This window comes from Notolepis coatsorum, assembly GCF_963971535.1.
Source record: "Notolepis coatsorum genome assembly, chromosome: 9".
Classification (NCBI taxonomy): Eukaryota; Metazoa; Chordata; class Actinopteri; order Aulopiformes; family Paralepididae; genus Notolepis; species Notolepis coatsorum.
In genome coordinates, this window is record NC_140173.1 from 116814446 (window position 1) to 116830937 (window position 16492).

General features: G+C 43.5%; 1 protein-coding gene across 1 annotated transcript in view; it reads left to right on the forward strand.

The window, feature by feature from the left end:
- Positions 1-7012: 7012 nt before the first annotated feature.
- The window catches only part of alg9 (ALG9 alpha-1,2-mannosyltransferase), a gene marked incomplete at its 5' end in the record, with an annotated part of 56223 nt that continues 46743 nt past the window's right edge, over positions 7013-16492 (forward strand). The window contains one exon of the mRNA XM_084322202.1: positions 7013-7146. Within this exon, the coding sequence (XP_084178328.1) occupies positions 7013-7146 (134 nt within the window). The remainder of the gene's footprint in view (positions 7147-16492) is intronic.

A 16492-nucleotide genomic window follows, 5' to 3' on the forward strand; every position in this document is an offset into this window, starting at 1 on the left:
ATGTCGTATTGCACAGACATGTATATATTATAGTGAGGTAATGTCGTATTGCACAGACATGTATATATTATAGTGAGGTCATGTGGTATTTCACAGACATGTATATATTATAGTGAGGTAATGTCGTATTGCACAGACATGTATATATTATAGTGAGGTAATGTCGTATTGCACAGACATGTATATATTATAGTGAGGTCATGTCGTATTGCACAGACATGTATATATTATAGTGAGGTAATGTCGTATTGCACAGACATGTATATATTATAGTGAGGTAATGTCGTATTGCACAGACATGTATATATTATAGTGAGGTAATGTCGTATTGCACAGACATGTATATATTATAGTGAGGTAATGTCGTATTGCACAGACATGTATATATTATAGTGAGGTCATGTGGTATTTCACAGACATGTATATATTATAGTGAGGTAATGTCGTATTGCACAGACATGTATATATTATAGTGAGGTAATGTCGTATTGCACAGACATGTATATATTATAATGAGATAATGTTGTATTGCATAAAATAACTCATTCATCCAAAACAAGACAGCAATTCTACTTCTGCATGCACCGGGAGAATTGAGCTCACAGCACAGATTTGGAGTTGATCGAATGGACATTGCTGTTCTTAGGAAATGTTGCACATGGTGGAAATAATGGAAATGAACATTTCTAACATTAACATTTAGTGTATGTTTAAAGTTGATACATTGAGGCATGGTATAATTTCACTTTATATTACAGCAGTATCCGTTTTTAACATTAGTGTCTGACACTATAGACACATGTTAAAAGTCAAAGTAAACTTTGTCATTTTCCAATTTGTGCAAGTGTAACGGAGGTACCGCAGTATATCCACAGTCACGGGTACAAGTAGTGACGTGGCTGTGGATGGTAAGCGGTACTGCAAGTAAACTCACTCCCCAGAGGCATCCAGACCCGGAAGCAAGAAGTGAATTCACTTCTTGCTTAGTGGTCTGTGATGCCGCCCGCGACGCCGGCGTCCGGGGTTCAACTCCCACTCAGGGCGATCCCTTAACAGGGGTCGAATCGACTTTAAAACACAACGCAGACAAGATCAGACCGGCTACACAAGACATACAGAAAAATTCAATTACGTGCCCCCCTTCCCAAGGTTTAGAAAGACAATAAACACAAGCAGTGATGCGTTCTTCATGGGACGGGGTTGCACGCAGTGCACAGGGGCGGATTTAGGATTGTAGGAGATCCGGGGCTTAGCCCAGATAGATTTCTTTTACTTGGACACCACAACCTTTAACTTATACCACCACTTTAAAGCGGACAAAAGGCACTAGAGAACACTTAAATTCACACCCTTTAATTAATTAAGCAAACTATAATAATTTATAATAATAATAATAATACACTGTTTGCATAGCACCTTTCATACAAGAATTGCAGCTCAAAGTGCTTCACAGCAGTACAAAAAGACAGGCATAAAATGAGCACAACATTGGCAGATCAAGAGCAATGCATAAAGTGCAGACATAAAGCATAAAATAGATAGCAGTAAAATAGACAAAGTCAAGGTAAGACAGAACATTAAATCACATCGTTTTTCATATTAGGATCTAAGATCTAGAGTTAACTCGCCGAACGTTGAGCGCCAGGACCCCCGAAAACCAGAGTATAGTCGGGTTTTCATCGTTGTTTCTTTTATTCGATATTTCCATTCATAAAGACATGCCGGCAGCCTGTGTTATCACTGGGGATGGGTCTGAGATCTCAAAAGTCCAATACGGCCGCCTAACACCTTGCGGCCGCTATTGCACTCCATTTGAAACGATGTGGCTTGGTGAATCACACCTAACTTGTTGTGAATGACATGTGTTACATTCCATTCGTAGAGGAAATTAGGCACTGTCTTTAGTCTGTGCTCAAGCGAGGGGACATTAAATGCGCATTCGTGGGAGCGCGCGCACGCGGCGCGCGTGCATGTGGCGCCATTAGGTGCGTGCAACCCCAGATGATTTCAATAACGCACCACTGGATGTAGCAGTACTGTCTGTATGTCATGTATGACCTACCCAACCTCCTCCAATGTACAGTTTCTTCCCCCTCAAATGTATACTCTCTTTTCAGACTACTTTTGTACACATAAACAGTACTGTATATTTGTAGATCTGGTATGTCATAAATGTCTATATGCAACAGTACTGTCTACCTGTATGTCATGTCATAATATGTTATGATGAATTGAAAATGGGGGACCCTGATGTAAACAAGACGAAAGTCTTTCTCTGGTCTGCATCCCCTTAACAATTGTGTGTATTGAGCTGTACTGTACCCATTCTGCAACCTGTTAATAAAATGTTCAATCAATCAATACATTGTTGTTGTGGTATCCTGACGTAATGGTTTCACCCATAAGTTGGTTTAGCCCAGACTCTTGATAATGACGTCAGATACGGTACCTGTCAGTTCATGTATGCAACCCCCAAATGGAAGTAAACAAACCTTGAGCTATAATGTCATTGTGTGGACATTCAGTTCTTTCTGCTAGACACTAAGAGTGACAGCCAGAATAGAAACATTACATGGTGTCAGAATTTTAAGCTTATTTTGGAAATGTTTGGAATGGACAGTTCGGGCGTTCCAATGCCGAGAATGGACTGGGACTCGTCCAATCTACCCGATGCATGGAGGAAGTTTCGCCAGCATGTGGAGACAAGTTAATGTTTTCGGGACCTTTGTCTGCAAGAACAGAAGAGGCGAAATTCAGCTACCTACTCCTGTGGATAGGAGAGAAGGGCAGATATGTCTTCAATACGTGGACTCTAACGGTAGACGAAAGGAAGGTACTGAATACGTACTATGCAGGTTTTGAAGCCTATGTTATACCCAAAGCTAACCCCATTTTTGCACGTTATACGATAATACGTTCCACGAACGGATACAAGGCGACAGTGAGAACTTTGATCAGTTTGTAACAGAGCTTAAGCTGCTAGTGAAGGACTGTAATTACGACAAAAGTGACGAAATGGTCCGAGACAGAATCGTGGTTGCCACTAACTCAGCAAGAGTGAGGGAGAAGCTGCTCTGCTACGGTCCAGATTTAACGCTGGAGAAGACTATTGACATCGCAAGATCACATGACATTTCCCAGCAACAACTAAAAACAATGGGATGTGCGACTGTGAGTGGAGCTACTCAGTCTGTGCACGCAGTTAGCAGCAGGAGACCATTCAAACCGGACCAATCACGTTATGGTCGCAAAACAGTGAGCAGGGCTGACGTCATGCAGGAGGAATGTGGAGCATGATGCGGGAGAGAGCACAGCCGTGCTCAGGAATGTCCAGCTAAGGGACGTCAATGTAACAACTGCAACAAATTCAATCACTTTGCTAGGATGTGCAGGTCAGCACCACAGCGACGTCAGATAAAGCCACAGGCAAAGAGGATGCATGCTATATCTGACACTGGTGAGCAGCAAAGTGATGATGATGAACTGTACATTGACACTATAACAAAACAGCATGCAAACACAGACAAAGAACAAGCCTTTGCAGAATTACAAATTGGAAAACAGAGGCACAAGCTCAAATTTAAAATTGACACAGGTGCTCAGGCTAATGTGATACCAGCCAACACATTCCATGAGCTATTTGGAAATGTAGTATTAAGCCCGCAGGCCAGCAAGCTCTCAGGCTATGGTGGGCATGTGCTTACTGTAAAAGGGGCCTGCAGGCTAACATGCAGATATAAAGAGAAGACAGTCATGCTTGACTTTGATATAATTGATGCCCATGCTCCACCTGTGTTGGGCATGAGAGCATGTATAGACCTGAATTTGGTCAAAATAATCCATACAGTCAATGCACAGCCCAAACCACACATGAACATCATGGATGAATATGCAGATGTGTTTGAAGGCATTGGACTGTTTCCCGGTGAGTGTACCATTCACCTCAGACCTGACGTAACACCAGTGGTGTGCCCACCTCGCCGCATACCATACGCCCTACGTAGTCGGCTCAAAAGTGAGCTGGATGAAATGGAGAAAATGGACATAATCCAGAAGGTCACTGAGCCAACAGACTGGGTCAATGCACTGGTGGTTGTAGAAAAACCCAAAAGGAAAAAGCTTAGGATTTGTCTAGATCCCCGCCCCCTGAACAAAGCCATCCTGAGACCCTACTACCCGCTCCCTGTTCTAGATGACATTACCCCCAAATTAGCGGGTGCACAGTATTTCAGTGTGCTAGACGCCAGGTCTGGGTACTGGAATATAAAACTCAGCCATGAGTCATCCGTTCTCACCACGTTCAACACCATCTATGGCAGATATAGGTTCAATAGACTCCCATTCGGAATCATATCTGCACAAGATGAGTTTCAGAGACGAGTGGATGAGGCCTACGAGGGACTCCCGGGCGTCGCCGCCATTGTCGATGACATCATTGTGTATGGCCGCACGAAAGAGGAGCACGATGCCAACCTACGTGGCATGCTGGAGAGAACCAGACAGATAGGAATAAAACTGAACAAAGACAAGAGCACCATCTGTGTGACAGAGGTGAACTACTTTGGACACACACTGACACGAGAAGGTGTCAGACCTGACCCCAACAAGGTTTCGGCGATCAAGGACATGGCCGCGCCACAGAGTAAAGCAGAGCTGGAGACAATATTGGGCATGATCACGTACTTGTCAAAATTTGCCCCCAGACTCTCAGAGGCAACGGCCCCGCTCCGTCAACTGTTGAAAGAGAGCAGTGAATTTGTATGGGACTCGAACCATGATGTTGCTTTCCAGCAAGTGAAAAGCATTTTAACACAAGAGCCAGGTCCAGTACTTGCCTACTTTGACCACACAAAGGATGTGAAACTGCAGGTTGATGCCTCCAAATATGGATTGGGAGCAGTCCTACTGCAGCAAGAGAAACCAGTCGCATACGCGTCCAGAGCACTGAATGAGACTGAAGTCAATTATGCTCAGATCGAAAAGGAGCTGTACGCCGTGCTCTTTGGATGTAAGCGATTCCACCAATACCTGTACGGACGCCAGGTGATCGTCGAGTCAGACCGCAAGCCACTGGAGACAATAATGCGCAAACCCCTTGCAGCTGCACCGCCGAGGCTCCAACGCATGATACTTCAGTTGCAAAGATATAGCATTAACATTGTTCATAAGCCTGGAAAGCAGATTCCAGTGGCAGACACACTATCTAGGGAGCCGCTAGCGTGCTGTGATGACTCACTGAGTGAGGGCATGGACTCGCAAATACACTCAGTTGTAAGCAGTGCGCCTGTGAGCGACCGGAAAATGGAAGACATCAGAACTGCTACAGCCAAAGACGAGCAGCTCTCAGCCTTGAAGAAGATCATCCAATCAGGGTGGCCAGACACTGCAAGACAATGCCCCTCTGCCATCACTGAATATTGGAACCACCGGGATGAAATAACAGAATCGAATGGCATTCTGCTTAAAGGTGAGAAAATCATTGTGCCACACTCACTCAGAGGTGACATGCTGTCACGCATACACACAGGCCACTTCGGCATGGAGAAGTGTAAGCAGCGTGCAAGAGATGTTCTATTCTGGCCAGGGATGTGCAAACAAATAGAGACACTAGTTGGATCTTGTAGCATTTGCCTCGAACGACGCAACTCCATCCCCAAAGAGCCAATGCTGTCACACCCCATTCCAGAGCGACCTTGGCAGGTGATAGCCACTGATCTGTTCAAATGGAACAACACTGACTATATAGTTGCAGTTGACTATTATAGTAGGTATTTCGAGGTAGAAAAAATCACTAGCCTCACATCCACCGCTGTGATTCAGAAACTCAAGGCCATGTTTTCCAGGTTCGGGATTTGTGAGAAATTGCTCAGCGACAATGGACCGTGCTATAGCTCGCAAGAGTTCAAGAACTTTGCGAATACATGGGATTTTGAGCACATCACAAGCAGCCCCCTGTACCCGCAGAGCAACGGGCTGGCTGAGAAAACTGTGCAAACAGCTAAAGCCATCATGGACAAAGCACATGCACAGAGGTCAGATCCATATCTCAGCCTGTTGGAATACCGAAACACACCAGTGGACGGATTCAAGTCACCAGCACAGCTGCTGATGAGCCGATGTTTGCGCTCAAGCCTTCCAACCACTGAGAAACAGCTGCGACCAGAACTTGCCTGTCGCAGTGCAGTTCTAGGCAGACGAGAACTGTGCCAAAAACGTCAAAGGCAATACTACGACAGAAATGCCAAACCACAGCCTGCACTGCCAGTAGGAGCCACGATCCGCTTCCAGCAACCAACAGGGTCGTGGAAACCCGCCACAGTCGTCGGACCAGCAGGGACCCAGCGATCCTACAACATCATCACGGATGAGGGCCACACGCTCCGGCGCAATCGGCGTCACCTCCTACAGACCACCGAGGGAGATACACGTCACGGAGTGGCAACGGATGGTCAACAGGTCGAGCCTCAGGCCACTGAGACTGTACAGCAGACTGTTGAAAATTCCCCAACTGTGCCACCACAAGGCATTACTACCAGGTCAGGCCGCTTAGTTAAGCCGAGAGACATTCTAGACCTGTGACTATTATTACACTGATGTTGTTAAAAGAAAAGAAAAGATTATTTTTTTGGTTTGTGATAGATGTGATTTGCACTTATGGTGTTATATGGTGGTATAATTATATGGTGTTATAATTAAATGCACTTATTTTGAAAGAAGGGAAATGTGGTATCCTGACGTAATGGTTTCACCCATAAGTTGGTTTAGCCCAGACTCTTGATAATGACGTCAGATACGGTACCTGTCAGTTCATGTATGCAACCCCCAAATGGAAGTAAACAAACCTTGAGCTATAATGTCATTGTGTGGACATTCAGTTCTTTCTGATTAGACACTAAGAGTGACAGCCAGAATAGAAACATTACAGTTGTGACCGATAGGGGGCAGTGGTGCGTCTTTAGGCGAGGGAACTAACTGCCGAATCTTCACGACGAAGAAGAGAGTAACCCCCAACATGGCGGCGAAGGGACTTCGGCAGCGGACTAGGCGCGGGAGCCGACAAGATGGAAACAGCGTCCCTGGAGAAGCTCGGACAAGCAGAGAGGACAACGGCAGCGAGGACAATAAAGCACCGGACACTCGACAGGAGTAAGTACCAACCAGGACAGACAATCCGCCGGCGGAATGTTGACAGACGCACCGAGACAAACCCCACACGGAACATCCGGGTGCTAAGCGGCATAGCGACGCTCGCAGTTTTTCTGTTTGTGTGTTATTATTAAATCTGAAAATGTCACTGTCTACTGACATCAGATACAGCATTTAATAGTTGACGTGACTACCAGCTTGGCAGACCACGCACATTGACAAATAGATGTTGACATGGAAGAGTAAGACAATCTACTATGATGTTTTGAACTGGACTGTACTGTATATCCCGCTGGCTATAAGACCCGCCCCCTCCACGTTGAAGTTCCCATCAGACAGTTGATTGATTCAAAATTGTATTAACAGATTGCAGAATGGGTACAATACAGTACAGCTCAATACACACAATTGTTAAGAGGATGCAGACCAGATAAAGACTTTAGTCTTGTTTACATCAGGGTCCCCCATTTTCAATTCTTCATAACATTTGACATACACGTAAGTAACACGATACAGATACAGTACTGCTGTTACATCCAGACATTTATGACATACAATATACAAATATACAATACTGTTTATTTACAGACAGTTTCTAAAAGAGAATTTATACATTTGAGGGGGAAGAAACTGTACATTGGAGGGGGTTGGCAGGGCTGTACGCTAAGCTTTTTCACTAGAAAAATTTAGGGGCACAATCTTTTTAGGGGCACTTTTTTTAAATAACAACCCAATTTTTAAAATTAAAGTACTGTATATTTGTATGTCTCTAAATGTTTTGATGAATTGAAAATGGAGGACTCTCTTATCATGTAAACAAGCCGAAAGTATTTTCCTGGTCTTCATCCTCCAGTCTTAGCAGTTGTTGTATTGAGCTGTACTGTATTGTACCCATTCAGCAATCTGTTAATAACGTTTTCATCAATCAATCAGACAAATGTATAGAAAAGCTTTTATTATAACATTCTTTCATATAACAAAATTATATTATTGTTTAAGAAAATGTTTTAGCCCTATGCTTGACTATTATTTTAGGCATGGCAATAAATAAAATAATAATAATAAAATGAATAAATAAAATATTAAATAAATAAATAGGTATGGCGGCTGGGTGGCGCAGCGGACATTGCACTCGTCACCAACGCAAGAGACACCGGTATCGAATATGGCTGTCAGCGTTGCCTCCGGCTTGGGCCGGCCGTCAGACTGACTAAATTGGCAGGGCCAGCGGGAGGGAGGGGAGTCGATGGGTGTTCGTCTGATCGTTGTAAACAGCGACTTCTACAGGTCGGTCAGGGCGCCTGCACAGCAAAGACAGGAAATGGCGGGGGCAGTGTGAGTCTCCCACACGTTACACCTCGCCAATGAGAGTCCGCGCTGGCAGGTGAAAAGATGTGACTGGCTGCCTCCACATGTATCGGAGGGGACATGTGATGGGCTTCTATCCTCCCTACGACCGGCCAGTGGGGGGCACATGCGAGCAACGATCAGGACAGGACAGGGAGAATTGGCACGAGAGGTAAATTGGGATGGGAGAAAAATCACAGAAAAATGAGGAGAAAAAGTAGATCAAATTTATTTTTTATGAATAAATAAATAGGCTTTGAGGGGGGATCCCCCCTTCCCATCCCTTACATCAAAGTATCAGAATGTTTAATAAAAATGTCCGCCGCACTGGCCATCCTCTCAGTCACGAGAGCATGCACTCGCAATTCGCAAATATTTTATTTATTTTATTTTTATTTAACCTTTATTTATCCAGGCAAGCAATTAAGAACAAATTCTTATATACAAAAGCAGCCTGTCCAAAAATCAAAGGCCTTTTGTGGGAAGGGGGGATGGGAGGCTGTAACAAAAACAAGGTTATGTACATGCATACAAGTAAATAAAATACAAAATAACTAGCAATTAGGGGTGGGAATAGCCAGAGACCTCACGATACGATACTATCGCGATACTTGCGTCACGATACGATAGTATGGCGATACTAAATATATCGCGATACGCTGAGTATTGCAGAATTTTTATCTTTTTTTTTATCAAATTTAATTTATTACCTTTTTTCAACTGCAAAGTAAAACAAAGTCAACATGTTTTATCTAATAAAATAAAGTTCAGTCTGTTCATCTCACTTCAATAATTTTTATTGCCGAACATGGTATTTTCTCAAGCAGACAGATGTAAACACTGTAATCTGTGTTGCATGTACCTGACAAACTGAACTGTTTGTATTAGTCATATTCCAACTTAACTGAATGCACATGTGGACTACTGTACTATTACAGGTCAGGGTTTCCGTTAGAAAAAATTGTTGCCGGCCTCAGTGTCCGGTAGATTTCAATCTACCGGTCAAATGAGAGAAATTCCGGTCAGAGTTTATTGAGCTTAAAAACAATTGATAGGCAAAAGAATGACAACAAAACAAAAGAATGACATCATCAAGGCATGTAGATTTATAATATTTTTACTTAAAACTAGGCTACTTTTGCGTATAAAGTCATTATATTCCAAATAAATTAAGTCCCGAGACTCTGTGCTGCTGCCGACATTAAATCAAATAGGTGTCTGTGGGCAGTCGCCCGACATTAACACTTTGGGTGCCATGGGTTAAATTCATGATATACCATAGATTGCCAGCTCTATTTGTCTATGGAGAAGTACCCCTTCTTTGCATGGCTATAACTTTTTAAATTCTATTGCTACATTGCCATTATTAGGGCCCATTCAAAGTTCTATATGTATTGTTCATTGTGTAGCAACGTTAAACTTTTTCATTCACATATTCATACTAAAGTATGGTCTAATGCAGGGGTCAGCAACCTTTACTATCAAAAGAGCCACTTTTCCCCCGTCCCACAAAATAAAATGCTCAGGGAGCCGCACAACCTATTTACCCTTAAAATGAAGATAACACAGTGTATAACGTTTTATATATCCCCAAGCATACCCCACATTTAGCATAAAACGCCTGACAATTGCATACCCAAAGTAATTTGCGATTTATTATACTTTATACTTATAGCACACAGTTTGTTGCATTAATGGGATTATAAAGCAACAAAAAGAAAAGATTTGACTTTTTAATTGCTGTTTTTACCTGTTATAACAAAGGGAAACCTCAAACTCTTATGAAGAGGAGAAAAAATACTGGCTGTGTAGACCTATTTTTTAATAAAACACAGAAGAGGAGACAAAACACTGGTGTCTGTAGACCGACTTTGAAATAAAACCCTGAACTATTCAGGTATATTTGAGTCCTTCCCTTATTTGTGGAACATTTATAAAATAGAAAGTAGTCTACTTTGAAAAAAGAATACCATGTGTAGACCTACTTTGAAATGAAACACAGAAAAGGAGAAAAAACACTGGCATCTGTAGACCTACTTTGAAATAAAACCCTGAACTATGCAGCTCTATTAGAGTCCTTCCCTTATTTGTGGAAAATCTATCAAATAAAAATAAATTTTTCATTGTTCGCAAATTTCGCACCACATATCAGGCATACAGGTAAGCCTTTTGTTGACTAAATATCTTAGTTGATGAAATATTTTTTAATTGCAGTGTCACAGTATGACATCGATCTCCAAAATAAGAAAAAAAAATAAATAAAAAAGTTTAAATTTTTTTTTTTTTTTTTTTTGGGCCAGGGAGCCGCAGCTGATTGGCTAAAGAGCCGCATGCGGCCTCAAGGCCGCAGGTTTCCGACCCCTGGTCTAATGTATAAGTATGTTTTCATCTCTTTCTGCAGCTTTCTCCAGAACGTGATATATAGCCCCAAATGCATTATATTGATGATGCAATACAGTTTTATGGCAATCGGCGCGATATAAAAAATTCCAACTAGACGTACTTCTAGAAGTTACTACACGTCATCTGATGTTGACCGGATGGGCTAGGGGGCGTTTATAATTCCGTGGGCAGCGTTATACCAATCATCTAATGTGGGTCAAATGTTGATCATAGCAGTTAGTATCGAAGACGGTAATTTTACACGCTAAAACTCACCCCAGTCTCCTCGCGCCGTTAGGCGATCAGCGTAGAGTAGACATTTTACCATTATGGGATGTCGATTTACCCGGTCCATTTCCAGGTTGTATAATGGTATATACGTCCAAATCATGTTGTTTATCGAGTTATTGGCAATGGATTGCTATATATTGTGACGAGCCAGAGTGCCGGGAGCCAAACCGAGTGCCCGGAAGTAATATGGCCGACCAGCACAACCTCCACAGCACTTCCTGTTTGGCGATTGCGCCGATCGGCCACCAGATGGCGCTCCTGAACCGCCAGAGAGCTCAGTGGGTCCTCCTGGTGGATCTCAGGCCAGCGGAGGGGAAATATGAATCTGATCACAGATTTTTGAAATATTGACATTAAAAACGCTGTAAAGCGTCCTTCGGCAACTTGAGCATGGCCGGGAATGACGCTGGAAAGCGTTTTCCGGCACCCAAAGTGTTAATAAACAACAGTCTGTTATAATCACATTTTTATGAGCTAACGAATTCCGTTATATTGGACATTTGTATTAATTATATCAAGCAAAGAACTGAGAAATTTGGCAGAGAGAGACGGCAACATTATCGTGGGTTTGCGTGACGACTCTCTCTCTCTCCACCTCCCAATGACTTATTTGCGAGAGTATGTCGATGCAGAGCAGCAGATTCAGCTGTTATTGGCTCTTTTCTGGGGACCGCACAGCAGCGCCCCCCACCCAACATTGAATTGCCAATGGCTGAATTGGAGTACTGCTGGAGTACTGCACTGTGCTGCTGCTGCTCCGGCTCTGCAGCTTCACAAAAGTTTGCACACCCAGCACTAAGCTCTCGCTGACAACGTCGTTGTCATTATTAGAAGCAACGATGAAACAAATGTAATGATTGTTTCGTTCATCGCATAGGCTATTTAATTTTAGCCTATTTTAATACAATTCAAATAATCAAATTGTGCTTAGACTCAGGGAATTATTTTCAGTAATTACCGGCTAACGGAAACGCTGTTACAGGTATTGAAATGAACAATGCAACTTCCTTATACAAAAAAAAAATATATATATATCTTTTTTTTATGAATAATTAAATATCGATACTTGGCGTCCCTGTATCGATACAGTATCGCCACGCAAAGTATCGCGATACTACTATGTATCGATTTTTTCCACCACCCCTAACTACTAGGCACTCAAGCTTGGCACTGCTAGACGAACAATACCACTTACCCTTAGCCGCCAGAGGTGTACACCTCCTGCTGACTTGTTGTACACAGTTTGTAAGTCACTTTGGATAAAAGTGTCAGCTAAATGGCTAAATGTAAATGGCCTCCATCATGTGATTGGGATTGAGCTATGAGACATGCTAGTTATATACATTAGCATACAGTTGAACTGAGGTTATATTGACTGAAGTCAAGTTATATACATTAGCACACAGTTTGATTGAAGTTAAACCCTGCATATATCGGTATCGGTTGATATCGGTATCGGAAATTAACCCTTTGTGCCAACAACGAGTTAACTCGTGTTAGCCTGCCAATCGTTGAGCGCCAACAACGAGTTAACTTGTTGTTGTTTTTTTTATCCACTTTTTCTCCCATTTTTCTATATTTTTCTCCCATCCCAATTTCGTATCATCCAATTCAACCCTCCCCTGTCACGAACGCTGTTTCTTGCCTCCCACAAGCCGGCTGCAATGTGGACTAAGTCATACATAGCACAAGTCCCCTCCGGTACTTGAGGTAACAGCAGTCGCATCTTTTCACCTGCGCAGCTCGATCTCTCAGTGGCGAGGAGTAACGCGTGGGAGGCTCACGCTGCCCCCGACACTTCCTGATTCTACTGCGCAGGCGCACCAACCGACCTGTAGGAGTCGCTGTCCACAACGCCCGATCCCCACCCATCAGTTTCCCACCCCCTAATACGGCCAATGTGTATTAGTACGGACGACCAGCTAAACTGAAAGCAAATGTGGAGCGCTGGGCTCGAACAGCCGAGCCCAGCGTCTCCAGATTTCGTGGCGAGCGCCTTGCCCACTACGCCACGTAGCTGCCCGAGTTAACTCGTTGTTATGATTGTTATTTATTTTATTCGCTATTGCCATTCATAATTCATGCAGGCTGTTCTGAGTGTCTGAGATCGCAGACGGTCAATACCGCCGCCTAACACCTTGCGGACGCTATTGCACTCCATTTGAAACGATGGAGTTTGTTTTCTGGGCTGAGCCGTGCGGGCGGGGTTTAAATACTCTGGCAAGACAAGCGCTTACAACGATGCACGATGTGCCGACCAACTGGCCCCGGTATTCACTGACATATTTAACCTGTCCTTAGAACAGGCTGTCATCCCCACCTGTCTGAAGAAGTCCACCATTATCCCTGTACCCAAAAAATCCAAGCCTGCTTGCCTCAACAACTACCGCCCTGTAGCTCTCACCTCCATAGCCATGAAGTGCTTTGAGAAGCTAGTGAGGGGCTACATCTGTTCCTCCCTCCCCATCAACCTGGACCCCCTGCAATTTGCATACCGCCCCAACAGGTCCACGGAGGATGCCATAGCCCATGTGCTGCACACAGCAGCATCACACCTGGACAAGAGGCAGGGGAACTATGTGAGAATGCTATTCATCGACTACAGCTCAGCATTCAATACCATAGTCTCCTCCAAACTCATAGCCAAGCTCAGGGACCTGGGCTTGAACTATGACCTCTGCCAGTGGATCTTGGACTTCCTGATGGGCAGACCCCAGGTGGTGAGAGCAGGCAACTGCACCTCCTCATCCATCACTCTCAACATAGGCCCAGGGCTGTGTCCTGAGTCCCCTCCTCTACTCCCTGTACACACATGACTGTCTGGCACAGCGGAACAACAACACAATCATCAAATTTGCTGACGACACAGTAGTGGTGGGCCTGATCTCTGCAAACGACGAGAGGGCCTACCTGGAAGAGGTAACGGTTCTAGTGGGATGGTGTCAAGAGAACAGCCTCTCCCTAAACGTCAGCAAAACAAAGGAGATGATTATGGACTTTAGGAGGTCAGGGACTACAGCCCCCTGCATCGACGGGGCACCGGTTGAGAGAGTGAGCAGTTTTAAGTACCTCGGAGTCCACTAGGGCTGTCTTAAATACTTCGAAGCTTCGAAGCTTCATTCGATGGCACAAGCTTCGAACATAAAAAAAAAATCGAAGTCTAAAAAAGAAAAAAACGTTTTTTTATTTATTTTATTTTTTGCCTCCAAAATCTTGCGCCTCCATTCAAATCAAATCAAATTTATTTATAGGGCCCGACAACACACGTTAATGTCCCCATGGGCCGTACAGATCTTCTTTAAACAAGTCAAGAAGAAAACATAACAATAAGTCAAGAACAGAACAAGAACACCATAAGGTGCAAACATTTTTAGATGGATGCAAATAAATGAAAGAATGCAAGCACTCCCAGACATACCCCACGCGAAGGTAAGGAAAAACTCACTAAAACCTAACAATAGGGAAAAAAGCTCCACAGGCAGTGTGGAGGAGAGAAACCTTAGAAGGGCCATTCAAGGGGGGATCTCCCTTCTTAGATGTTGGTGATAGTAGTGTTGCAGACGGACAGTTGGTAAGCATGCACCCAGGGACCGAAACTAAAGCCCGCCGCCCGCCAGGGGCGGTCTGTTTTTACCTTTGGCGCATGACACTTAGAGGGCTGCCCGCCGTGTGGCGTGTAGACGTGTAGTTCATAAGCAGGCCCCTAAAAATATTTGTATGCGAACGGTAAAAATCAATTACGCGCACGCTGTGCGAATACAGATTATAGCCTCTCTCGTCTCTTTTTTCCTCCGCTGCGAGATCGTTAAAAAACTACAAGTCCCACATTGCACTCAAGCCAACGGTCCAATCACAGTAGAGTGAAGTGACTGGTTTCATGGGAAATAAAGCAAATGACCAATCGGAAGCTCTCATTTTTCTTGTTTACTTCCTGAAACTCCGCGATCAGGGCTCTCGTTTTCCGAGACACCAACTTATTATAGTCTCTCTTACCAATAGCAATAGATTTTAGAACACCTAGATTTATCGATAGCAATAGTAATATAACGTTAATGCAACAAAACGAATGCCTTGCTTTGTTAATCATAACGTTGATGCAGTAGCGTATGTCGGTGTGTTGGCTGTAACGGACATGACAATAACATAACGTGTACACATTAAAATTGCGATAATCTATTCTAACATTTTCAAATCGATGCAGTTGAATTTCCCCCTTAGGATCGATGCATTGTTACACCCCTACACCAAAGTCACTGGCCCACTGTGTATCTGTGTGTATAATAACTTGGCTAGCGTTATCAACAGCAGAGGTGGGCAATGGGTCCAGCTGCAGCACCGGAGTGCAAGCGATGTGATGTAATTGGCAGACTCGACTGTAGGGCTGGGCGATATGACGATATTATATAAATATCGGGTACAGTTCATTAACGATACACTTTTTAAACGTATCGTGGATATCGTGATGTTTTGCCCAAGAGGCTTGTGTCGCGTCAATCTGGTCCACACGTTGACACTTTTGAACAGCGCCGCCCCACACACACACTACTGCATCAAAAGTGACTACTTATGATAACAAAGGCATTCGTTTTGTGGCATTAACGTTATAATAATAATAATGCAGGACCTGTTCAGAGGTCTCTATATAGTTACACTTTCAATAACATCAGCGTATTTACATAGTGCCGACCGAGGTCGACCTAGATATAGCAAGCTCGTTCATATCTCAGCCCGTGCTGACTCAGTTGTGCCCATTCTGCGGTCTGTTAATAAAGTTTTCAATCAGACAGATGTATGGAAAGGCTTTTATTATAACATCCGTTTCAGTAAAATCATTATGCCTCCAGTCGTTTAGTCCTTCTGCGGAGCTAAAAGCTAAACGTCGGCCGCGGCGAGCTGCCATTGTTATTGTCATTGAGCTCTCCAACGGCGGAAGTAAAAAATGAATACGCGCTTTCCGATTGGTGCTAAGAACAGCAGGGCGGGTGCAAGCGATGTGACGTAATTGGCAGACGCGACTGTCAATCAAAATGATTCTGTTTGCCGACTGAATGAATGAGAACGTTATTAAAAGATTGCAGCAGGGGTACAAACAATACAGTACAGCTCAATACAACAACAGTCAACAGCGGACTGGAGGATGCAGACCAGAGAAAGACTTTCGTCTTGTTTACATCAGGGTCCCCCATTTTCAATTCATCATATTTCATATCTAAATCATATAATATCTCATTGCTAAATATATGCAATATATAATCTAATAATCCAATAATCTAAATCTAATATATAATATAAAAATGCTAAATGCATGGGTATTTTATTTTGTCTT